This window comes from Anser anser (assembly GCF_964211835.1).
Source record: "Anser anser genome assembly, chromosome: 9".
Classification (NCBI taxonomy): domain Eukaryota; kingdom Metazoa; phylum Chordata; class Aves; order Anseriformes; family Anatidae; genus Anser; species Anser anser.
Window position 1 is genome coordinate 24,903,810 of NC_139729.1, and position 26,880 is coordinate 24,930,689.

General features: G+C 41.0%; 2 protein-coding genes across 3 annotated transcripts in view; one reads left to right on the forward strand and one right to left on the reverse strand.

Moving 5' to 3' along the window:
- Positions 1–14,710, reverse strand: part of SERPINI1 (serpin family I member 1) — a 46,421-nt gene extending 31,711 nt beyond the window's left edge. Inside the window, exon 1 of one of the 2 annotated variants that reach the window (XM_083848126.1) lies at positions 14,567–14,710. The gene's annotated coding sequence lies outside the window, so the exon portion shown is untranslated. The remainder of the gene's footprint in view (positions 1–14,566) is intronic. The other variant, XM_083848127.1, reaches the window with a different exon arrangement.
- A 106-nt stretch (positions 14,711–14,816) lies between these two features.
- Positions 14,817–25,950, forward strand: PDCD10 (programmed cell death 10). Its single transcript, XM_083848130.1, has 8 exons — positions 14,817–14,968; positions 20,790–21,002; positions 21,807–21,860; positions 22,843–22,960; positions 23,522–23,648; positions 24,003–24,081; positions 24,381–24,463; positions 25,230–25,950. The coding sequence occupies exons 2-8, from the start codon at positions 20,907–20,909 to the stop codon at positions 25,309–25,311; spliced, it is 639 nt and encodes a 212-aa protein (XP_083704256.1). The 5' UTR covers positions 14,817–14,968; positions 20,790–20,906; the 3' UTR covers positions 25,312–25,950.
- Positions 25,951–26,880: the final 930 nt, after the last annotated feature.

Sequence of the window (26,880 nt, forward strand, 5' to 3'; positions counted from 1 at the left end):
AAGGATGCTGATCACTGAACTTCCCAAAGAGAAGAGAAATATGGAAGACCTGCAGAAAAATAAAACTTTCCTCCTACCCTAAGGCCAATTCCATTTCTTATCTCTTAAGCTTCAGCATCATTGCCATGTGCTAGTAGTTTTCATCTCTTTTCAAATATTTTCACTCTCCTGTCTTACCTCCATGATTTCTTCAACTTGAAACCTCCAAGTTTATCCCCTTCTATTTGAGGGATAAATACAACACGGTATTTATCTGCAAACATGTAAAGAAGGAAAGCATCTGGAGCTTTGGAGCTCTCTGGACCATGGTTATAGAAACCAATACAGAAAACTGTTCAACTTACAGTACCCCGGACAAGAGGGAAGAACAACTTTCATGAGATAGCGGACAGAACTATGACTAAAATCCTCATGTTTTCTTCCACATCATTCAGTTCCTTCCTCCCTCTCACTTCTCTGCATCCATGAAGTTACCACCTTAGAAAAATGGAATAGTAACCTCATACTATTCAAACTGGGTGAACAGGCAAGGTATGAAGTCAAGAATCAAATTCATCAACGTGTTACTGGAATTGTTCAGAGGGTATTTGGAACAACAGCACTTTCAAGGGATAAACGGCAAAATGGGAAGCAGAATGAAAGCCATAGAGGAAAAAATCCCTACTTTCTGTGGAAGATTTCCATAGAGGAAAAATACCTGTGTAGGTATCTTGTCCCCAACAGATGATGTGCACCAAAGAAATACAAATTCTTCAGTTATAGGAAAAAAGTCTCATTTTACTTAGAAAGATACAAAGAAAATACTCACGTTTTTGTTCTAACAGTTTTGTTTATCCTGGCCTTTGAGACCTATAGCTGTTAATAAATCCCTTTTGGCTCACCATGGACAGAACAGCTCAGTTTAGAGTTCAGTATTCAAGCTGTGTCTGGAAGGTGGAATTTGGCCTTGAAGATCACTGTGCAAGCCTCATTGGTTTGTGTTTATGAGAACTGATGCTGCTCCAAGTATCCTCTCCATGATAAGCCACTTAAAGACCACACGCAGGGAGCTGAATTTGTTTTAATCTCCCTTACTCTCCCACACAGAAACTTGTATCATGTTAGATCTGAAAGTAAATGCTGAAGCAACTCATATGACCAAAAGCAAACATGAAACACTTGTGTTGTTCACTGGCTTGCACCTATACAGTCTCCCTGGGGCAGTATGAACATACGTGGGGCAGGTTTCACCCAAATTTATGTATTTAAGATTGTAAAAGTTTATAACTGGAGAGCTCCAATCCTTTACAAAAGGCAACCGACACATTGCCAACACCTACATTCAGTGAAGAGTCAGGGTTGAACCTCAGTCCCCCTCACCAAAAATATGACTACTTGTTTTCCAGTAAGTCGTAGGTGTTTCCTTTAAGATTTCCTATGGCAAGTTAATATTAATTCTGCCCTTTGATAGAATATAATACTAGCCCCTTATTTTGTATTATAGACTATGATTCATGCGCGTCTGGTATTTTACATTGGTGGGTAAGACACACACCCTTATGAAAAATTAGGTTAATCATCTTAATTAGCTTGGCTTTGAAAAATAAACAGGCTAACCTGAATTCTTGTGACTGTATATATGATTTCAATTTTCAAGCCCTCCGCAGGTTATTTGGTCAAGTCTAAATGAAGACATTAAACAGGTGAGGTGGACAGCTGTACCTCAGAGCAAGGGATTTTGACCCCACTGCATGCCACCCAATTCCATTAACACACAAGAGATTTTAATTTTCAATCAATACATCTCAGCAGCAAACTCATTAGCCAACAATCAGCTAGAACACATTGCCTCATACAGACCTCCTGCAGTTAGTGCAGCTGTTGCAAAGCATTGCCCAAAGCGCACAGACTTTTTAGTTACTCACTGCAGAACAGTTATTCTGGTGGTTCCAAATACACCCCAAAGTGTAAATGGACAAAAGCTCGCCTCTAATCATACAAAGAAGCTGTTAACCCTTGAAGAAACAGATCAACTGTACACCTTGTAGGTTCTACACTGCACCCACCTCCATCTCATCATCATATGAAGTTCATCACCTTGATGCACTACATGTTTTAAACGATGGCTACCCTTCCTATTAGAAGGAGAAAATCAGGCATGGCAGTGGAATTAAAAGCAGAAGCATTACTTACAATATGAAGTTATCCACCCGATGTTAATTTCAAGCTTATTTCTCCTTTGTTCAGTAAGGAAACACGGACTATAAAAGCTCCAAATGAAGAACCATGCTCAAAGACTTGCTTTAAGCAGTAAACTGCCTGTGTACAGGTGGAAGCAATTTAACAGCATCAGGAGTCCAATCCTGTTTGACATTCAATGGCAGGCACTTCTGCATGGCTTAAAAAGCAAATGGTAATCAGCTGAGACATCAGCTTGGTGCTTGTTTTCATAAAAATATAGAGAAGCCAAGTGCAAACATCAAACCTTGAACAGGACACCTTTTCCAGCTCCCGGTCTGTAGTGACCTACCGCATTAATAATGGAATAAAAACTCACCCCACGTTTTCCTCCAACACTAAATTAAAAAAGCTGGACTTTAAACAAGCCAATCTTCGTTGCACACAGAGTTGCAGTATTTGCATGTTTACTGTAGCTACCAAATACAACGTTAATGATGTCAGACAAACACGCACTTGGCTAGGTAAGACTTATGTCTCTATCCGGAAATTAATAGCCTAACATTTGTCTCCCGTGATTCACTGGGTTTCAGGAATTGTTGCCATGTACTAGGAGGGGCAAAGAAAGGCCTAGTAAAATAATGGATTAAGAAAACTAAGTATAGCAAGACTTGAAAACAGGTTTATCAGAGCTGTAATTGCAAGTCTGAATGGTCACAGTTGATCCCTAACCTCAAACACTGTCTGAACTCCCAATCTCAGGCTGCACTAGAAAAAAAAAAATCTTTAGCATGGCCTTATTTAACATCTTTAAGGTCCTTTTCATTTAACCTGCTTATATAAAGCTTTTACTTGATCTTGTGTCTCTTTTCCAGCCTAAATTGTAATGTTGTGGCCTGAATCATAGAACCAAGTTAGACCATTAACTACCTCAAAGTCCTCAGGTTGTACAGTTTTGCTGAAGTCTCATCATTGCCTTTTTGCTGAACTGTTTCAGGAAGGGAACAGGACAGGACCCACATTAACCTGCTACTTGTCAGCTCACCAACCGCTCTATAACAATTGCTCAGCTTGCTTCGCCCAGGAGTGCATACTGTTAACTTCTTTTCCTGCACTGTCCTGATCACACTGTGGATGTCTCGGTGTATTTGTCTTCTGGTGTTGCTAATGAATCAGAGGTCTGGATGGTTACTGTGAAATATTACCTTGTATTCTGAAGTAGTACTTTTCAAAAACCAGGAGAATTTTTTATGCCTAAGTAATTTACTCCTGAGCTTGGCTGTGACTCCAGCCCAGCTCTGAATTCTTTAAGGCAGGTACTTATTTTTCTAATTGGACTAACAATGATGCCAGTTGAGGTAGCCAAGTATCAAAGTAATGTGGATTTAAAAGCTCAAAGTTTGCCAGTTCGGGGTTGTTTTATTCCAGTTTTTTTTTTTTTTTAAATCAAAAAAGGAAGAAGGTGGAAAAAAGGACTCTCACTGCTCCAATTCCATGCACACAGTAAATGGGATAAGAACAACCTGAAACTGCAGTAACCAAATGCCAGGTTAGACTAAATAGTTCACAACAAAGACAACGAAGCTCTGGAACAGACTGGCTGGGGAAGGCTCTAGGTCTACCCAACATCCCATAGAGTCATTTAAGAAGGTGAGGCAAGCATATCAGGAGTCAAGGAATGGTTGACTGGAAAGACAGATGAACTGGATGAGTGAGTTTTGAAGTTCTTCATATACAGCATACATTTTCACCATCCCCATGTTGACATACACCTCCTCATATGCATTGACTTCAGGGCCTTGTACAGCCTAAATGATTCTACGGAAAGTGAACACCAAGAAGGGTCTACTGCAAACTCTTGGTTCAATGCTTATGCAATTCTTTGGCAGGCCAGGCATGAAAGGTTCCAGCCTCTGGTCGGAGTCTCACATGAAAACAGGGACTACGTCCATGTTGCAAGTTTTATGGCTGCCTTATAAAACCCATTAGGAACCAAGTTTTGTTCACTATTCATCTTCACTGCTATTTAAAAGGCATGAAAAAAATATTTCTTTGAACTATTACAAAATATTGAGCTACTCAATTTGTGTTGGGTTTCTCAATCCATAGGGGAAGAAGTTAATGACAGAGCCCAATTGTGCATTTATTGTCCCAGCACCAAGTCACTCATTGTATGTCCAGAAGAAACATTGACAGAGTTCATCTCGCTTTACAGAAGATGCTGTTACCATTTTTAAATAACTGAACAATTAACAATATGCTACTTCTCATGTTATGAAATTGAACCAAAGTGGCAAAATGCTTGAATTTAGCTCAAATGCCAGCTTATTGTGAACGTGGCCTCTTTTTGTTCCTATATACAATGTCAACACTCAGGGCTGGAGATCAGAGAGCAGCACACCAGAGTGCAGCTGAGAACAGGAGCAGCCAAGCACAGGAGAAAGCAAGCCTCTTACTGCCTAAATGAGAGAAACATTCCAGGAAAAAGGACTATTTCTAATCATAAGATAAGCAATTCTGAGAAAGTCAGCCTTTGATACACCTGTTTCCAGCAACATCAAGAAGGACAGATTCTGACTAGCTACCAGAGTTTCACTGGACTTTAAGTGAGCAACAGCAATTAATTTCAGCTAAAATATCTGCTACGTTCTTTAACAGATTTAATAAATATGGATTCAATTCAACAGTCAATATCCAAGAGATGTTATCAGTGATGAACTGAGCCCACAGGCATAACTGTGCCAACTGGAAGGTAGGTTTCCCCAGACAGAAAAAGTACTTTGCATATTTCAAGATCGTATCAACTTATCTATGCAGAACTAGTGTCCAGACAAATCTGCCACGCATGAGTGGGAACAGTCTGCAGTTACAGCTGAACTCTGGAATACCTGAATTAACCAATAAGATACTCACATTTTTATTTATTCCATAAAATAATATAACTAACATAGTAAACTTACTGGTTAGCTACATTTAAAATACAATTACTAACAATTAACTATTTGCACATATTAGACAAGCAGCTAAAACAGTAATTCTTTCCCCTATAATATCCAGGGCAATTTTTAGAAGATCTAAATACATTGGACTTCTATTAGCTGGAGGGTGACTTGCAAAGCATTATAGCAAGAATCTATTAATAAAATTTCCCACTTCAAACCCTTAAGCCATTCATCTGGACCCCAAAACCCAGACAGCAAGGATACAAGGATGTATATGAAAAAAATTTTCTACTTACCATGTTTTTATTGTCAAACATTTTCTTACAACAGAAGTAAGGAAACTGTTCTGAAGGAAATGAAAGCAGAACTACCAGTCACTTAATTACAAGAACTGCCTTTTTTTTTTTAATGGAAAGTCAAACTATTGGGAGAACGGTAACAACCTCTCAAAATGGTGCTGTAAAAATCATTTCACCCAAGCCTGTCCCACACATTGGGTCCTTTTCTCCCCCTCCTACTTCCCCAACCATCCTTTGTATTTGTAAGGAGCTAACTGAAGAACAACCAGGATTGTTATTGTTCAGACTTGCATAACTGAGCTTAGAAAAAGATTCAACATGGAATTTTCTAGCAAGCCTAAGAACCACTGAAAAGAAGAAAGCTTTATCTACCAAGTCATTTCTGGATTTTGAAACTCTCAACCTTAGTAGAGAAGTTACAATAAAAATATGTCATTCTGGAAAATGAGCATTATGTTAAAAAAACAGTGAAGGAAGAATATATGATTTTGGAGTTGAATGATACGCAGGAGGGAATAAGAAAAGGAATTGAAGTTAGAATCCTAGAATTAAGATTAAAAGGAAAACAGGTGGAAAAGCCAACAATAGTATGGGCCAGTATATAATTACAGATTCAGTCAAACCTAACCTAACATCACATTTAAGGATCAGATGTTATTAAGCAGTACAGAAACATGCTCTAAAAAAAGAAACAAATGTTATTGTGCCTACCTCCCTGAAAAATAAAGGGTCTATTCGAGAAGTACGCGTGCATACAAACCTCTCATGAGCTCACAGAATTCTGTTATGTAATGAAAAACAAAATTTGCTGATACAGGAGTCACGTAGATCTAAAATGGACATTTTATGTAAGAGACCAGCCAATAAAAGAAAAACACTGAAACATCGTTGATCTGTAACACAAAAACTTCTGTGGCTTGGTGTATTCACCAAGATAGCCCAATACCTCTGTTATGGGTTATTGATATTGTGCTTCTGAACCACTACTTAAATACCATCAAGCTGCTAGCTCCCACTGAGATACTGACCTAGCCACATCTTCCTTGTTTTGAATGCAGAAAATGATCATGAATTGGTACATACAGCTATAGACTAGTAAAACCCTAACATTTCCATTAGGGAAGTGAAGGGATCCCTACGAAGCTAACAATTTGTAGCTTTTCTTGACACACAAAACGTGGTTATAGCATAATTTAACTTTTACAAGAACTTTGAATTGTGTGCTAATTATCCTCAGGTTCAAGTCTTCCAACCAAATCTACATGTCAGCCTCTGACATGCTGACGTCCATACAGAAGCATGTTATCACCTCATCAGGTCATCACTTCCAACACGCCAGGATATAGGAAAGGTCTAAATACCAGCTTGAACAGTACGTGTTAGTTCTTGTGATCCCTGTTTGCATGACCAGATCTAACATGCTTTCTGAGAAGTATTTTTTATCACATAAGGCTACTGCTGCCTGGTATCATCACTACGTCGGGCCCTTTTATTAGAAACCTCCAACAAAAAAAGTGGTTCATCCAATATACATACACAAGATTAGCCCAAGGTCAGATTCTGCTTTAGAGGCTACAGCCCAGTACTACTCAGGCCAGGAAATACTCTAAACAAAATAAAAAAATACCAACAAGAAAAATAAGCGATTTCCCTAAGCATTTCCATAGCTTGCATAAAGACGTCAATTACCATAGCTTGTCTTCTAAATTAATGATTCACAGTGATGGATTATTCATGCAAGTCGGCCAGCTGAACATTATACTTTGACTCTGGGGAGAAAGTATAACATGTCTTAATTAACTATGTTTTGTATAAGCTAGAAGACAGTCAGAAACATTTTTCATTAATGTAGTCAACCAGGTAAAATGTAAGGAAATAGAACTAGTGGCGGCTGAACAAAAAAACTTCAGTACCCCCCATAACTCACAACTGAAGTGAACTGGATAGAGCACATTGCTTCAACTAAGCTCTGTAAAGTAGTTCCAAAGTGCTGTTTAGTTGAACAAACAGACTTCAGATTTACTCCATTTAAGCATGAAAGATGGGAAGTTCATGTTAATGTTGTCTGCTGTACACACAGCCTTGCAAGACTTCAAGGATGGAACAATTTGTTTCAGAAGGGTATCAAGTATTTTCGCACCATTGAACAAAATTCCACTCAACGCTGAGTTTTTCTACAAGTGAATGATGCATCATCACCTTTAACATTTTTCTAAATGAATGCTGTATTCTAATGACATCCGTGAACACACATAACATTAACAAATATCATGAGTAGGCTTATGTAACAGATCAGGACAGTGCAAAACACCTCTAATTCAAACAATACCTAGGTCTTACAACTGTTCGCTTTCAGACAGTGTTATTCAACCCCTGTACTGAAAGGCTCGCAAATTAAAAATGGAAAGTCTATGACAAATGGTACCATTTGTTCTTAAAGTAACATGAATGATCTAATATCTCAAAATCTATTGCAAGATGATCTAGGATGGCAAAGACAACCATGCCTGATGAGTATCATGGCCACCTAGTTGCTTACATAGCTTATATAAAACACATTAAGGTTGTTAAAAGTATTAATCTCATCCATATTGACCTATACCTTTCTAAAGCTAATACCCAGGTGCCTGACAATCATTATTGGATTTTACTTTAAGAAAAGCCTACTTTCATTTTATGCTGGAGAAATACAGGTTAAGTATAGATTAAATTACTTGTTTTCAGATCTTAGTAGCAGACAAGGGAGTTTTTTCTTCTTTAGAACTAGGCTATCTGTTGTAATAAGTAATTAAATAACTCGTGGATAGGATAGTTACAGGGTTATTTCAATTAATACGAAACTCATTTAAGAAGGGATGGAAAATATCAACTCAATTCATTTCTACAAACGTTGACATGACAAACAGCGGGAACGCATACAAGGCTTACATCTTCCTCTTCAGGGCTTTCACTGCAGGTAAAGATGATACCATATTAGATAGACTTAGCTTCTTCTAACATTCTTATCTGCAGATTTGAACTTATGTTGATTGCTTTTCCTTCTAAATAGGAAGATATGATAAGAGTTCTTGTTGGGGAATATGCTCTTATCACATCAAGAATTTATTTTCGTTGTGAGTTTGTCCTCTCAAAGCTAATTGGTATTTTGCTGTCACTTCATATATGAAGATGTGGTATTAGTCCACATCAAACCTGTAAGTGATATCATGATACTGTATGTGTATTTTCCTCCCTCACACATGAAGTTACCCATGGCATTTTCATTCATGCATATCATCCCCTCAAAGTAAATCTACTTACAGTCAATTCATTTGACTCAATCTCCTGGATAACCTCTGCGTCTGCCCTGCTGCTCTGCATCCTCCATAATACATTTCTGCTTGCTTGTTTTTCTGATACTTGCTTTTCTCAGTATCTCCTCATGAAACTAGTATTCTGCTTTCTTTAGTATTTCAACACATGCACTACAGGGTGAGCAGATGGAAATTGCCAGCTACAGATGATGCTGAGTAGCTTCTGTGCAAGTGGAGACTCCAAACGTTTCCGAATCCACACGTTATTTGTGCTACCACGACATTTTCTGTGCCTCGGAGATGTTGCAGAGGACTTATCAAAGGCTCTCCTACAGGAGACTGAGCACAGCACGGTTACAGCATGCAGTGGCCACACTGGTGACAGAAATGAGCAGCTGCATTCAGACATGAATGGCACATGAGCCCGTCCCCAGGAGGAAGAATGAGCATAGCCACAGCTGCAAAGCACCACAAGTGCTGTTTCGGGCTGCTTATTCCTTCAGACATCATTCTTCTGTTAGGAGCGTTACCTCATGCCTCACTGAATTTCCAATAGGTATTTAGGGATGCTCTTTACACACCTGTCAGATGAGGGGCAGGGGAAGCATGTAGAGAAGTTATTCATCAGCCACTCTTGTTTCTCTTGTTTCTGACTAAAATACATTTTAAAACACTTCTTCCAGGCAAAGTTCATTGGGGTTATATTTCAAAGACTATTATTTCCTGTTTGGACTGGTAGAAAACAAATTCCTCCTATTTACTCTAAAAGGAAACCAGCCAACATTACTGCAGGATGCAAGCAAGATCACAGCAGTGAAAGACCAAAGCAGTGCTGAACAAAGCTCTGCATCTCCTGTTTATATCGTAATTGCAAGATGGTTTGGTTGTTCTCTTGGAAGTGCCTTCAGAGATTCTCATGAACAACTGTCCTCTTATTCTCCACTCAACTGGGATACCTCCAGTAATAACTTCTAGGGAATAGGGAGAAATGGGGGAACAGAATGAATTCTGCAATGGCTAATCACTGCCAGGGAGCCACAGGACAACTTGCTGAAACAAGATCTCATTTTTCACATCAAACCCTGGAATGAGAGGCATATTAAGCATTAAACTAAAAGGCTATTCTGTGATCTTCGACTCACATGTCAGCTTTGACAAATATTATCTGAATCTTTATTTTAGAAGCACAAAGTCAGCTTTTTTTTTTTTTAAACTTTACAGGAAGCAACTGTTTTTATTATAGCAAAGTTATTATGAATACTCTACTTCGACAGAGGCTTATAGTCACCATATGTAAGTGCACATGCTTTTAGAGACGAAACAGAATTACTACAGTGTTTTAAAAGTCCATATCCAGTCTAATAAGATACTAGTTTATTCCTTTTTAACACTTGTAAGAATCATTAGACATCTTTTGACTCCCACTAATGACTTTGGTTTTGGCAGACATTACTATTTCCTCCTCCTGCTTTCTGAATAAATCTGAAATTAACAAGTCAATAAACTGATATATTTACAGTAAAAATAACTTGGCTTTCTTCTCATCTTCCTCCCACTCCTCATATTTCTCTTTGCAGATGATAAGGATACCGTTCACCTGCAGGCTTACATGTACTCACAGCTACATGGGTAGAGACCCAGGCATCTTTCCTTTATATCAAGAGGATCTCAAGTTGAAGACCTGGCATTACTGTAGCTGTTTGTGTTGTCATAGGTTTTAATATCTTCAAGTAGTTTAGAGCAAATACTTCTTTTTTGAAATAGATATCTGAGAAAGAAAACATGAGTTGCTTCAGTGAACTTAAATTGCTATGTGAAGTACCCAATCATTAAATGCTCCAAGAACTGCTTTAATTTAAATGTACAAAGAAAAGCATTCCAAAAGGGCAATTTTAGTGTGCCAATTAAAGAGATGTCTTAAATCTTTAAACCTATTTTCTTTCTAGCTATAACTTATATAACTGATATGTACACAGGAAAAACTGGGGCAGTAAATGCTACCTCAGACAGAAATTGCAGTTACTGAAAAATGGCATTTTGCTCTATTGTCAAGGCAGGACGCAGTCTCCAGTGGCTCAGTGATCATGAGGAATTGAGACAGGCTGTCTTCAGTAGAGTACCCAGGCTCCTAACACCACCCTGGCGTGCCAAGGTCAGTTAAAAATAGCATTTAAAAGTCTATAAACAAGTTCTTTAGCTTTCTCCAAACTTCTGCAGGAGAGCCAAGGGCTGGACTGGCATCTGTGCTTTAGAAGTACTGGATGCAAAATGCAACTAGTGAGCAAGAGCCTGGGCATATTTTACTGCAAAGGCAATTAAAGTGCTTGCTGCAGTGTCTGAGCACAATTCACAGAATTCAGTGAGAATTCCTGAAGTAAGAGAGTGTCTTAAGTACATTGTTAGAAGTTAAAAAGCAATTGATAGTTCTCCCTTCTCACACATGAAAAAAAACAAGCCTACTACAGAGAAGACAATGCATGAAAACAGACAAGCACAGGAACTGAAGTCCTTCCAAGGCTTAGAGGGATCGTTCTGAGCTAACCAGCACTTCTGCTTGCCTAGTTCAGAAATCCCACTACACACACAGCACGGTTTCAGTTTTGACAGGAGGGATCTTCCCAGAAGCCAGCTGTCCATTAGACCCATCAAGTCATCGTGAGTTTAAATTTCTCAGACATACACGGCGTATTAGGTACGCTTTACATTATTAAGCAATTATTAGTGTAGATGTAATGGTAATCCTGAAGAGCTGCAGGGTTGAAGCACAACCAGATAAGCAGAAAGATGCCCTCTGATTAATAGGCTAGTGATTTGGTTACATCTGAGCACAACCACATTGCTCAACTTCCTCCTCCGAGCAGGAATGTTACTTACTATTAATTCTTCCAGGAAGAATAGTCTCAAGATTTGAGAAAATATTCCTAAAGAATTATCATAATATTTAAACACTAAACTAAACCAAAAATCCTCTACAACACAGAAGGTCAAATCTTATTAACTTAAAAGCGAGGCACATGTTTAACTCATTAGCTTGTATCAACACAAAATTTTCTCTTTTTCCATCTCATAGCTACAAGCTGCTTTGCAATGATTCTAAAAGACCAAAAGGGATGGGGATAACTCGTGCAGCTTTTATCACATTAGCCACACTCTGCAGTTTTCATAATCATTAGCTTTGAAGTATATTAAACAAAGCAGAATGTGACCTTAGAGTTGATATTTTAATCACACCCCATAAAAACAACTCCTTATCAAACATTTCAGGCCACCAAACGAGATGCTGTTCAGAATTACTCAAGACACGAAGAGGCAGTAAAGAACACCACTGCTGCCCTGCCAGGGAAACCAGGCAGTGACCACCCTACCAGGGAGGGCTGTTTTTCAGGGACAAGTCACTAGACAGCTCATGATCTGAGCTTGCTTGAAGAAATAACAAGCAACTGAACATGTACGAGACTAATAGGAGAAATGGAAGCTTACTAAGGCAATGTAGCATAGCTTCGTTTATTAGCAGACTGCATAGATTATGTTATCTAAGTTTATATTTAGTGCAGTGTGATTACTAAAATTCCACTAACCTTCTGACATCCAGTTTATAAGACTAACAGTATTCAAGATGCAAATTAAACCCAAGAATTTTAAAGATGTTTCCAAATTTAAATTAACTACATTGTTCTTAAGTGTATATGAGCAAAAATAGTTATCGCTAATCGCAGTTGACTACGTAGATGTCTTTCCCTACCATCTGTCCATTACAGTGACATGTAACCATTAATACGCACAGTATCAACAATACACAATTATATGTAAAATAGAGAGAACTAGGCATTAATTTTTAAACTTATGTTTACATTTTGATTTGCAAAATCATTTGACTAGCAGAATGATAGAGAAAAGGGCAACCTAAGTACAGAGCATAGAACAAATGCATCTTGTATCAATTCATATTCAGCCTGTTTTACAAAGGCAGAATAAGTCTTGCCTGCTTAGAACATAGTTTGCCAGAAATTATTTTAAGAGGTATTCAACCACGTCAAACGTGTCTTCATAGATGAAGAGCAACAAAATAAATTTGAGTTTGAGAAAAAAAAAGTTAGGTACGTTAGTTGAAAAATATTCTAAAGACCTAGAAATAGCTAGAACTTGATGTGAAGAATCCTAACCTTATTAAGCTTCAGATAAGCATATGACATTTATTCTGTAGCTGCAAGTGTCATCTGAGCAATTACAGCGGTGTAGTGGTCAGACACACTCCCAGAACCCCGTCAGACTGTGTGCATACCTTCTATGAGAAGAAAAGAGGTTACAAGAAACGTATCTTAAAATCAAGCACCAGAAGCTCACCACAGCCCCATGCTGCAGTAGGAACCAAGTCACGTAACAGGTACGTTAATCCCGGGGCAGTTTTGGAAGCAGCTTGATTGAGACGCGCTGCTGTAGCTAGAGGGTTCAGACACACAGGGTACTGCGCGGTTTCAAAAAGAGGTACGAAGATGAGTGACAACTTCAGGAATACCTTCCCATACACATGACCAAACCATTCACTGGAAGCGGTTGACAGCGTAACAGAGTCAAAGCAAATTTCAAAACCCAAATCAGCCTGAGAACATTAACACCTAGGACAGACAGTCTTGCAGAATCAGTACAAACTCTGCAGCTCATGCAAGCTATGAACAGCAAACTTAGCGTCGCCACAAACCTTCACCCTGTACTACCTCAGGGTTGCCCTGTACAGTCCTGTAGAGCATCCACAGCTTGAAGTAAAAAGCCAACGGTCATCCCTCCCTTTTCCCTCACCTCACTGAGGGTCACTCCTCAGCACACTTAGAGCTACAACTGTTCTGAAAAATACAAAAGAAGTAAAAATAGCAAAGAATGAAACTGCTCTAAAACATCAGTGCTTAAAAAGAAAAAACATCATAAAGCATCCTTAGATAGGATAATCTATTTTGAATGTTAACAGCAGCAGCAGGACTGCAGCTTTATAGCTTTAAAGCATCCTAGTTTCACTGAGAAGTAAGAACGCCACAGACAGGCACATGCCTCAGTCTGTGCTATGACATTTTGGCAAACATCTCTCACCTCAGCAGGGCAGCATCATCGCCTACTGGGCTGAAGTACCGACCGCATCAGGCACAGGGAGACAAGAAATCAGGAACCAGGGACAGCAGGCGATTAACGACGAACAGCGCGTACAAACCGTACAAGTTATGAGTAGCCCCTTACCACCACGACACGCAGAGCATCTGACACAGGAGGTGACACGCACACCTGACCAAAACAAGGCGAGTTGGCGCGGCCAGGAGCCAACTCCGCACAGACACACACCGAAGCACCGCAAACCTGGTGCTGGCTCCCCAGCGCTGCTCCTCACCCGCAGGGAGGACGACAGGGACCAGGAACAGGCACGGGGTGAGCACGGTGCCCCTCGGGCAGACGCCAAAGCCTCCCCACTTCACATCCCAGGGGGACGAGAAGTCAGAGCCCCGCTCGGCGGGCACAGCGGCTCACCCACCCGCGGGTTAGCGGCGGGACCCGCGAGCCCCGCTCGCGGCAGCGAACGCCACGCAGAATTTTTAAAAAGTTAGGCACCAACGCATCAAAACCGCGGATACAAACCCAAAACGGCGCCGCACGCCCAGACCGGAGCTGGTTGTTAACGCTGACACCTCCCGAGCCCCTCAGCGCCCCCCGGCCCGTGCAGAGCCCCTCAGGGGGCACCCGTGAAGGCAGCGGCGGGGGCTCCCCTCAGCGCCCCCACCCCACGCTAACCCCAAAGCGGCCGCTCCCGGGCGGCTCCCCCCGCCGCCCCCAGCCCCGCTGCGCTCCACGGGAGCCCCCCCCAGAGCCCAGCCCCGCTGCGGGGGGCACTCACCGGCCCGCCGCCCCTGCCTGCCCGCCCGCTGGGTGCCGGTGCGAGCCCGCTCGGCAGCGCCGCCCCTCGCCCGCCGCCCGCGCCCCGCCGCGGGCACTGCCGCTGCCGCCGCCTCCCGCGCCGGGTTATGCCCAGCGCCCCGCCCCGCCCCTCGCGCCGATTCGCCTCCTCCTCCTCCCTCCTCCTTGCTCCCTCCCTCCGCCCCGCGCTGCATTGTGGGGCGGGCGGTTGCGGCCGGCGGACTACAAGTCCCAAGGGGCCCCGCGGCTGCCCGGCAGTTCCGGACAACGCCTGCTGGGCGCTCACCGCGGCGGGAGCTTCCTCCTTGCGGGCGCTTCCGGCGGCGGCGGCGAAGCCCCCCCGGGGAGCTCCGTGGGCCCGGCGGGGCGGGGGGCGCCCGAGGTACGGTGGCGGGGCCGGGGCTGCCTCCTGCGGCCTGCTCCCGCTGAGGGCCGAGCGCGGGGAGGGAGGGAGAGAAGGAGGGCGGGCGAGGGTCACCGGTGCGTTTGCGTAGGGCCTGGCTCTGCCCGTGGGGCTGCGCCGCGCTAGGAGCGTAACGCTGCTTCCAGAATCGGGGGCCGGCGGAGGGCTGAGGGAAGGCGGCGGGCGCGGCTCGGGCCTGGCCGGGCGGGGAGAGGCCGGGGGGGGCCCGCACCAGCTTGGGGGGGCCCTGAGGGACCCTGCCCGGCCCCTCGGGCAGCCCAGGCCCGGCCGCCGGCTCCCAGCCCGTCCTCCTGCCTCCAGCAGCGCTGCCGGGCGGCGGGGGGCGCTGGCAGGGCCGTCCCGGGCCCTCCCCGGGGGTGAAAGCAGCGGGCGGCCCCTCGGGGACGGGCGGCGGCGCTCTGTGGGGACCGCCCGTTAGTGGGGGTTTGGGGGGGGTCCCGTCCTGCGGCTCGGCCAGGCAGGGACACGGGGACCTCTGGTTATAGCTGGGGTCCTGTGGTCCCTCTGTGGGGGTTTAGCTGCTCCCTGGTCTTTGTGTGCTCGTTGGGGAGTGTTTGTGCGTGTGGAGGTTTGTGCCTTATCTCCTAGCGCCTGGTGGAGTAACGCAGCCGGCGTGTTAGCTTTGCTTTCGGATTCCTAAGGAAGAGGAAAACAACTTGAAAAAGAAACAAGAAAACGCTGTTGTGGGTATATGCACGCAGAGCTCTGTCCCCTTTCGCTTGCTCAGTGTTACAGCTCTCAGTGGGCAACTACTGAAATTGGGGCCTGATCCAGGTGAGGTAGTTTCTCTTGTAGGCACACAAAACCGTGTTTTAGGGCAGACTAAACAACTTCCATCCTGAAGTTCACAATGCGAATTAATTGTCAGCCTGATCTCGGAGTAGGCTTGAATTATTTTGGAGTTGATGCGAGCCTAAAAATAGGCATCTTGTGTTTATTGCGGTTCGTGTGACTTGAATTAGTCACACAAATTGCCCTCACAATAATAAAATGCATAAGCAGTCATGCTTTGTCTGAGTGAACCCAACCGTTAGTGTGTTACACGTGCGTGGAGATGTTGGAAGAGTGCATGTCTCTTCCAGCAAGAGGCATTTAAAGATACTTTTAAGACTCCAATCTTATCTTCTGATAATATTTCTTTGGTCACCTCTTCAAACTGCCAAGTATTAGAAGAATAGGGAATCGGTACAGCAGAGTGCCTTTTTCTAATTTTCTTGCCATCTTCTCTGGTTAATAAGGGAAACTTTAAAGTACCCAGCTATGCAAGGGGTAGGTGTATAGTTAAAATAGCACACTCTGTAATTTTTTCTCTTCTGTAAAATTTGCATCTGCAACTAGTCAAATATCTAAGCTCCCTTCTGCTGCGCCCATTGGTTTTACACGTAAGGGCCAAAAAGACCTTTGCCCTTAAAATCAAGATAGACATCATGTTAAGCGCTCTTGCCGTTCCCCACCCTTTCTTCCTGACCTTAAATAAGTTGTTCTGGTAACTCAGGGGGGTCTTGGAGGCTTTTCCTTTAACCCGATCTTCTTGAATCCTCCCCACAAGAAGTGGAGCAGAACTTTTTGGCAGTAAGGATAACCTTTCTGTAGCGGGAGCAGAGCTGTAACTTGGCTCTACCCATAAGGCAGCCATTGAATTAATCGTTCTGGTAGATTGCTGCCTCGGGCCTTCTTCCTCTTTAGTGCTTTTCTTAAAGAAAAAACATCTAAAGGTGCTTAAAATTTTCTACATTCTCCAGGCTCTATCTACATCAGATGGAGCAGAGACAACACTGGTGGTGCAGGTGGATCTCCCGATGACATAAGTGACCAGTGACGTCCTGCCAGAGTTTCCATTGTTTTGAAAGTCTTCAAAGGTCGCGGTCGTGAGACTGCTGCCTTCTCTTTAAATGCTCTTTCAGAAGCTAATACTACACAAATGCCTTTCTTTCATAGATCCCTTGCCTTGTCTTCACGCTGGCCAGTGAGCAGAGGTGGGTTTGGGAAAGATTGCTGTGCTCACTGGTTGTTTTCTTATTAGGTAGCTCGGTTCTTCTGCTACATGATCTTTAGTGCTTGACTGAAAGTCTGTCAGTAAGTGACAGGTTAGAGAAGCGAGCTTGCACCTGGGGCACTTAGCACAGTACCTGTACGTCTGGGGAAATTCGGTGTTTCTTTTTACCCTTTTTGGTTTACAGGAAGCTTATCTTAATGTAGCTTTTTTCCCCTGACATAGTTCAGTTGGATGATTTTAAACATCGTTGGATGGGAATGGAGAAATAGGTCTATAACAGAATTCTTCAAAAACTTGTTCCTTGTCAAAATGTGCCAGTCCCCTCTGTGACTGCTGAATAGCTGGGGCAGTATTTTAGTGCCGAAATGGTGAAGGTTATAACGTCGGATTTGTACTGACAGTGAAAGTACACTCCATGCTAGTACTTCTCTGGGAACAGAGCTTGATGGTTTTAACACTAAGCAGACAGGACTGTACTAGGTGGCATCTTAGCATTGTTTTCAAGTTGAAATCACCTTTAAATTCACTGTATCTGTCCTGTGTATTCTCTCTGATGGTTGATTTCATCTGATGCGGTGGGAAGCATGACCTCTGATCCCATATGCTGGGGAACAGGCTACATTTGAATCTGTGGGATCGCTGTTTAAAAAGAAAAATCAGGCTAACATGCAAATTATATTTGGCAGTCTGTCTATTCCCATGCAGTGTGTCCTTCGATCTTCTCCTTGTCTCCCCCATCAGAGCTGTTACGAAACTTGCCAGCTGAATAGCACCTTTTTTTGCACCTAATAGCAATTTGCCAGGATTTTCTGAGCCACGTGACTATATCGTGCTGTTCTAATGGACCATCTTTTTATGAGATCGTATTCCAGCTTTTTTGAGTGTCTAAGGGGAAAAAAAAAAAAAACGGTTGGGAGGTGGAAGCAGTGTAAATTCATCTCAAGGAAAACCACCTGAGATTCTGGTGAGCTGAAGTTACACTTTTAGGAGACGGTGTTGCCATAAAGCCTGGCAGCCAAGCAGATGGCTACTTTTGATCAGACACCAAAAGAAATGCTGAAAGCTCCCAGTTGCTGCATGATAATGTGCATTAAGCTGTGGCTTTAGCCAGGCCATCTTGAAGGCTATTGGAATATCTAATAATTCACCTAAATGATAGAGTTGACTTCTGTTTTCATGAGGATTTGGTCATAATCAGGACCTCTTAGAAGGTGTTGGTTTGTCATGGGTGTGCTAGAACCCATACAGTCTCTGTACCGCAAATGTGTTTTGGGGGAAGCCTTCACCACTGCCATTTAAGGCTGACCAAGACTGCAGCGCATCCAAGTTACCCCAAAAAGGTGTGAAGGCAGTCCTGGCCGCAAAGAGATAGCGGGGCAGTAACAGCAAACGGATGTGCTGGGCGGAGTGTGGGGTTCGTACGTGAGTTAGAGGAAAGATCCCGGGGTAAGGAGCAGCCGCTGTGATTGAGATACCACGTATATTTTCATACGTTGGCGACAGAAGGATTTCGAGTCTTTTGGTGTGTACATATATTTAAAGCCACCCCTTGCCTTCAGTCACAGCGCTCATACCCTTTGTGTTAGTACACATCCAAGATTTATTTACTTGGTTTGAAGAGTGTCGGTGCCTGGTAAGGAGGTAGGAGCTGGTGCCTGATTGTTTTTATATGGGGTGTTTAACCGTACCATGGATGAGTAACAGTAGCTTATGGCTCTTCAGGAGAAAATGAGTTCTTCACAATAGTCCGCGGTGAGGTTTTCATCATCATAAAAATCTATCATTTCAGTTGGTATTTTATTTTCTTTGTGGATACTGATAACCCATAAAACCGAGGTAATTATTTCTAATGGTTATTTTGTCCTTCTTTGCCCTTCTCCAGATGATCAAAAATCTTTTGGGTAGACTAAAGCAACCTTCACTTACCTGTTTTTAACAACTTTTATGTTGACAGTGCAGTGCTTTAGTTAAAAAAACTTGCAGCCAGTTAGTCTATGAACGCTATCTTCGGTGGTACTCTTTTGTGTAGGATCTTCTTGGACTGTTCATTTTTACTGAACTTCCAGAAACACAGGAGGAAACTGCAAAACAAGCAGCTCGCCCTCCACCCTGCCCCTCATGTGCCACAGTCCTTGGTGCAGGCAGGCAGTGAGTGTAATAAATAGACGGGACAGCTTGGGCTCGTGCTCGGGAGGCAAGCTTGTTCAGACGAGTCCCCCCCGTGAGTAGACTTTGCATGAATTTGGGTAACTCTGGATCGAGTTCTTTAAACGTAATCAACTTTTTAAGAAATAGCAAATATTCGCTTGTATTCTTCCAAGGTCTTGAGTAAAACAGCTACGGGTAGGTGATGAAAATATGAGCCCTGACCTTCTGCGGCTCTATTCATGCTAACGTTTCTACACAGACCCCTTTTTATTTGAAGTCAGGGTAAGCCCTTTTTGTGGCTAAGGGACTCTGCTCGCGTACGTCACATTGAAAGTTTCAAACGCTAAGAGAGATACAGATGAGATTTTTTGCAATCTGTAATCCATGTCAGAAGGTCTGTATAAATAGCTGTCGCTTGTCACTATATTTATGTTTAACTTCTAATAATATTTTCTTAACTGTCGGCTATTTCTGTAACGTGACCGGTTCCTCCCTTGGTTTATCACTTTGGGGTATGTTCATACTGCCCAGTCCCACGCTCGGGTGAGGCGGGTGTGATGTTTGCAGCCAGCCAAGTTCCTCCCTGTGCTTACTGTAGTCAATAACAAATTTCACTTAGCTATAATTACAGCTGTACTACTATATACTTGCCCTGGGCAAAAAGTTCATCTGTTTTTCTATTTAAATGGTTCAATGCAGAAGATTTTTAGCCAGTGCGGAACAAAAGTGGGAACATAGCTCCAAGAAGCATCTTAGCATGTTTTGACCTGTTCGCGCTATTGGGAAGTGATATCGATTACTGTCGTAGCTCCTGCTCTTTCTGAAAGATTTTGCTTTATTCATTTTTCACTAAAGTATCAATAAAATCCAGTACTTGAACATACAGATGCCAGATGTCTAAAGGTTCTTGGGGATGGAAAAACTCCTCTAGCATGTTAAATACCGAGCAAATCTTAAAAAAAAAAAAAAAAAAAAAAAAAAAAGATTTTTTGTGCGTCTTTATTTCTATTTTGGATGTTTGGATGTTAAGTCTTTAAGCTCCATTATGTTATATAAAATATTCTCAAAATCTTGACTTGTTGAACAGAAAACGTAGACTGTTGGAGAGATTGCTTATGAAGTGCAGGGCTACCTTCCTTTTTTCCACTTAATTCCTGGGTCTGAGCAATGATCACTCTGTGTTGGGTGTATGATGAGCTAGACTGGGTGGAGAACTTCCAAAACCTGGGTTCAGTTACTGGAACAATAATTTTCCATTGAGTTAACATAGTCCTGGACACACCCTGAGTGGAAAGATGACTGAAGACTCTTGCTTATATAAAAACAAAGGCGTAGTATTCACCATTTTTTTTATCGTGTATCAAATCAAATTACTTTCAGGAAAATTAATTATGTAAGAACTCGCAGTAAAGATTTTCTGGTAGTATGTTACTATAAAATATTTGCTCACTTAATAAATTAGAATTAGGGCTTTAAAATTGCATGAAGTAGTAATTCTATATTTACTTAAGCTGATGTCATAAAATAATTCCTGCTTTCTGGGCAGGAAATAACGTTCTGTGCTTTTCATTTTTTAGAAATTGTTAGTCATTCTAACTCATAATTGCTCTTTTTCTTTTTTCCTCACGACATAAGGACGATATATTTCAAGTTCTTCAAATATTCTTGCACAACGAGGAAAAAGAAGAAACGTTTCAGTGAATGAGGAGTTCTTTGCTTCTATAGCATTTTTCTTGAGAAGTGGTTCTTTGAATGAGGATGACAATGGAAGAGATGAAGAATGAAGCAGAGACCACTTCTATGGTTTCCATGCCACTCTATGCTGTTATGTACCCCGTCTTTAATGAGGTAAGCTCTCTGCTTTTGCTGTAGAACATAGTAATCCTTTTATATCAGGAAACCTGATGGCAGTAACAGCCAGCTTAGCTTGATGGGGAGAACTTCAGGTGTTTAACACAGCCTTCTTTCTATGCTTTTCTTACTCTTTCACCCTGCTTTCCATGAACACAATTCCAAGCTCGTCAGTGGTTGCTAGTTGTCTTGGCCCTGGTCTCTTTTCTTAGCTTTTACAGAGGGTTTTAGCAAAAATGCTAGGTAACATTCGATTTTTTTTCCTTGACACTGCAGTTCGTTTTCAGGTGGTCATTTCAGTGTTCTTATTTTCCTTTCATCACTGTAAATGTGCATGTAACTTTTTGCGAGGCTTTTTGCGAAGCTGTTTCAGCTCTAATGGTCACAGATCTAGCACGGCATTAGGAACTAGTGCAATCTGTGACAGGAAATAAGGTACAGTTTAACATGTACCTGTGAGCAGCTTGATGCATTTGTATTTTAACTGCTAATGGCTATAATTTAATAGGATACTTGTCTTTCTGTAAGTATCAGAGGCTGTCAAGATGTTCTCAAAATCTTCTGTCAGACTTCTGATGAAGGCTGAATAAAAGCAAAGTATGTCCAGTGACATGTCTGATTATTTAGGGAGGAAGTCCTTTGTTTGGATCAAACTTCACACTTTCTATCTCAAATGAGACCAGTCTCAGTTCTTCTGCCAAGCACCTTTTTCATCATGCTGTGTAAGGCAAGGCATGAGTACTTTACTTGTTTTTTTCTGATAATGTTCGAATTGCTAATTGGTCTAAACTTTTATTGCAGCTAGAAAGAGTAAATCTGTCAGCAGCTCAGACGCTGAGAGCGGCCTTTATTAAGGTGAGAAGTTACTTGTATTGAAAAATGGTCATTTAAAAGGTAAATGATACGGTGAAGTTCAAAATAACTTTGCTTCCTTGTGTCGTCGTGTTTGAAGATTAGATCTTTCTTAATCAGTAGTCTTAAATAAAAATGTGTGAACAATCACATGGACTAAGTTTGAAATGAGTGCACACATGAGTAGGAATCTGAATAATTTAAGCATATTGAGCAATTTTAAACAGAATCTTACTTTGTGTATGTACAAAAGGTAACAACTAAGCAATGCTTTGCTGTTTCTCCACTTTAAGTGTAAGTGTACCTAGATAGCTACAGCTCTCAGAACTCTTCCAAGTTAAATGTTACTTACAGCTGGTGGTAAGGGGCTGTGCTGAATGCAAATACCAGAAACTGAGATATTGGAGGAAATGGTAGTGCTCACTAAAAACACCCACGCTCATTCAACGCAGAATAATTTTTTCGATAGCAGCACAGGTAGTGTGAATATGTCCAGTGTTAGAATCTAGCTTAGCTTAATTTAGGTATGTCATCAGTTAAAAGGAGTTTTCTGTGAAAAGGCAATTCAAAGATGTTTGAACATATGTGATTTGTAAGAGGCACACTTAAAAAATACCATGTGGAAGATGGGGGAGTTGCACCTGTGAATAAGTGAATTAAATTCTGGTATGTGCAATATCTTTGTTTCAAAGCAAAGTGTTTACAGGAATACAACAATACAAAGAATTTCGTTACAAAATATCTCTTACTCAAATTGAAGGGAGTGGAAGGGTTTATTGGAAAAGTTGCTTATACAAAACTACTTATGAAAAGAAAAATGGAAGAGTAGTTTTCAATGTAATATGCTAGTTTAAAACCATTAGACTTTTTAAAAATTTCTGGCAAATTGCTGCGGTATCTGAAGCAAATTACTTGGAAGTCTGCTTTTGTCCTTGCAATATTATGATTGATTGCATTTTTAAGAATAAATCCTCTCGCGATGCAGGCTGAAAAAGAAAATCCAGGTCTCACACAGGACATTATTATGAAAATTCTGGAGAAAAAAAGTGTGGATGTGAACTTTACAGAGTCTCTCCTGCGTATGGCTGCTGATGATGTAGAAGGTAATATCAGGTCTCTTACCTTGAATAAGCGTTTTCTTAATTACAGTGCCAAACAGGAGTATACATTTCTCTGTGCCCATTTTCAGAGGAAGTTTTCTGTTAATAGATTTCTTCTACCATGCTGAAGAATAGGAATAGTTGTTTTTCTGAATACATCTTTTGGAGGTACATACGTGACTAATAAGAGAGAATTAATTTTTAGAAGGTAGCTCACCTTCTGCAGATTTCTTCAAATTAAAAGCAAGTGTTGCACTGTCAGAGAAGGGCAGTGTATAGTAGGCTTAAAGTCCTTTTAATACTGCATTTAATTAGTGTAATGTCGTCAGGATTTCTTTTAAATAACATCTCCAACTTCCAATAAGAAAGGCTATTGTCGCGCGGTGTTTTTATTAATGCAGAATGTTCACTGTGGGTTTGTGGTCATGGCTGTCTTTTGTGCAGTCAGCCTTCAAATCCTTCCTGGCAATACTGCTGCATTTTGTGAAGCAGTGTTTTTTAGCTGCCACTGGGAACTTACTGAAAAATGCCATTATTTTTTCCTCAATATGTCCTTTTTGTTAGAATATATGATTGAAAGACCAGAACCAGAATTCCAAGATCTGAATGAAAAGGCGCGAGCACTTAAACAGATTCTTAGTAAGATTCCCGATGAGATCAATGACAGAGTGAGGTTTCTTCAGACAATCAAGTAAGTACTGTATTATATATTTTTCTGCAGTTCGAGGGGATCAAACTTTGCATTTGTATCTGGATGCTTAAATGCTGTGGGAGATGCTAGCAACACTGTTGCTGTTGGAAAAGAGCTTGACCTGTGGTTATAAATGAGTGAATAGAGTTGAATTTTGTTAATGAAAGCCCCATATTAATAGACAGAACTTAACTGGTTGATTTTTAATTTGAATTGGCATGTTACTTGTCCACGTCTTTGGTCTTTGTACAGAAGGAATATCAGATAGGATGTAGGGCTGTTAGAAGGGGTTTAAATTCCAACATTTAAATAGTATAGCTTATTGATATTGCAACTCTTTTCATTGTCAAATAGGGACATCGCGAGTGCAATAAAGGAACTTCTTGACACAGTAAATAATGTCTTCAAGAAATACCAATACCAGAACCGGAGGGTATGTGAAAACTTTTTTATATGCTGTTTTTAATAGTACAAGAGGAAGCCATTTGATCAAAGGATTAATAGCGTAACGGGTCAGTGACGTAATGCTTTAGAAGAGGGTGACTTCTCTGCATGTCTTTCTTAAAAATAAGTAAATACCAGAAAAAAAACCCAAAACTACCACCACTCTAAACCTAAAATTCCTGTATCTACATACTGTTTGCTTGTTTTCTTCTGTCTTTAATGTCAAGACCCTCATTGTATCCAACACTCTGTGATCTTATAACCTTTTTGGTGTTTTTGTTTTCTTAGGCACTTGAGCACCAAAAGAAAGAGTTTGTAAAATACTCCAAAAGTTTCAGTGATACTCTGAAAACCTATTTTAAAGATGGAAAGTAAGTATACTTTTGTACTAAATTTATACATAATGAAAAGGTCTTGTTTGCCAAACTAGTATGATTAGGGAAAATAAGACAAGATTTTTGTTATAAGGGCTGATATGTGTTGTTCACTTACCCCAAACATACTGAAAGAGACCAGCTCTGTTCAGCCCTGTGTGAAGTGAATGCTGTGGCATGTGTTGTGGGCATAGGCTTTACAGTGCCTTGGGTATTATCAATATTGCAAGAAATACCAGGTAAGACTTGTGTTCCTTGTAATTTACATCTGTCTGAACTACATGTTCTTTTACCCCGCTCCCACCAGAAAGGAACAGAACTAAACAAAATCGCCTTGCTTACAGGTGTCACTTCTGAGATCAAAAACCTCAGTGGCCCCACACTTCTTTCATAACAAAGATTATTGAAATAATAGGTATTTGAGGAAAGAGTTGCAAATTCTGAAATTATCAGGGGATGGAGTGAAAAGAACAGGCATTTAATGATCATTTGCTCTACTCTTTTTTGTAGTTAAAACCACAAAGCTAAATAGAGAGCCAAAGTCTTTTAAGTTCCTGCCAATAAACATAGTCTTTCTAGAATTAGCTATGCAAGTAAGTCTGTTTGCCAGCTGTAAACTTCAGGTACATCACAATATGGTAAGACATCAATATGTTTCCAATTTGCCTAGATGCCAATATATTTAGTTACCCTGATTTAATGCTGTATTTATTGAACAAAGTTTTGAAAAGTGTTTAAACTAATATCTTTGTTTTTCTACCAGGGCAATAAATGTGTTCATAAGTGCCAACCGACTAATTCATCAAACCAACTTGATACTCCAGACCTTCAAAACTGTGGCCTGAAAACTGTATATGTTGAGAGTTGTACTTTTCAATGGTGAATAGGGTACCTTTATATGTAAATTTTAAAGTTGACTGTATAAATTATCAGCCCCTCTTTAGGGGCCTAATGCAGGATTTTGAATGGGATTATTGCCATCTTACACCATATTTTTGTAAAACATTGTAGCTTAATCATAATCTCACAACGAAGATTTTTTGCATCACTTTTTGCTATTATCATTCTTTTCAGAATTATAAGCCAAAAGAATTTACGCCTTAATGTGTCATTATGTAACATTCCTTATAAGAATTGTAAATATTTGGTGTTCTGTTTCTGACATTTTAACTTGAAAGCGGAAAACTGCAAGATTATGTATTTAACAATATTGGTGGCAAATATTCAATAAATAGTTTACATCTGTTAGACTGTCTTTTTGTATGTGAACAAAAAAGCATAACTCATCTTTTTAGAACTGCAGAGCATACATTAAATGGAAAAATTAAAACTGGGTGCTTAAAGTCACTGGTAGTTCAAATCAGTATAAAATGAGGGTTTTTCCTTAAAACTGAGATTTTGGTTGTGATCCAATACTAGACCAGAATACCAGAATAATCATATTAAAATGTCTTTGACAAAGTAATAAAGAACCCAAGAAGTGAGGTGTGTGTTTTGGTTTTTCGTAGAAACTAAATCCAACTTAATCTTTTGGTGGTAGGCTAACAGGTTTTTACTCCTCTGCTATTCCAGGGTTTTGTGCAGTAAAGGGTGAACTTAAAATATGAACAACTTTTTTTTTATACTGGTACCCTTTTGGGAGGGAGGAGGAGAGAAAATAGAAGTCTTCCAAGAAGCACTAGTGGTATCTCTACTATGCATGCCATAAAGCAACTTTTTCCAGGGATTTAAATCATGAGACCTAGCTTGACAAATGTTCTATAGATGGTAGAGAACTGCTGATGGACAAATTGAACCTTTGTCACTGTGAGTTCATGGTAGCTTTTTGCAAGTTCTACTGAATATCGTGCATGCCCCTTTGAGGCGCACCTCAATTTTACTTTGAAATACTAGGAATCTGGAAGATTTTTAGGATTTCATTCTATAAATACTTACGTGGGCATAACTAGTAAGTTTAGGAAAGAATGGGGCGGCTTATAAAGCTGCAGAAACTGTTGCAGGAAGATCACTTCAAACTGAAGGAGCACAATGCTATAGGACTACTCTTTGGGTGTAAATGATGAATAAATATGGCCAGACTTCTCTTACACACTGGCCTGGTGCTGTACTGCTCATCTGGGGCGAGTGCCTTATCCGGAGTACACCAGCTGGGTCTTCGAATTCATTTATCTGCTTAAATGCTCTAGAAAAGAAAAGCCATACATACCTGCTGCCCTCTGAAGTAGCACTAGATGGATAGCTAGGTGAAAGAATGGAAAGTCATGCAGTGTTTTTGGAACTTCATTTCACTTGAAAAGAGTGTTTGGTACTGGGGAAGCTATGTCTGCCAATTTGATTCCTTGATGGTAAAATCAAAGAGGCTGTCAGGAAACGAACCGTTTCTGTCCATCAGTTCTTCCTATACATTCATCCTT

Coding starts and splice junctions, on each gene's coding strand:
- PDCD10 (XM_083848130.1), top strand. CDS start 20,907: ATGAGGATGACAATGGAAGAGATGAAGAATGAAGCAGAGACCACTTCT. Junction 21,003..21,806: donor TGTACCCCGTCTTTAATGAG/GTAAGCTCTCTG, acceptor CTTTTATTGCAG/CTAGAAAGAGTAAATCTGTC. Junction 23,649..24,002: donor AGGTTTCTTCAGACAATCAA/GTAAGTACTGTA, acceptor ATTGTCAAATAG/GGACATCGCGAGTGCAATAA.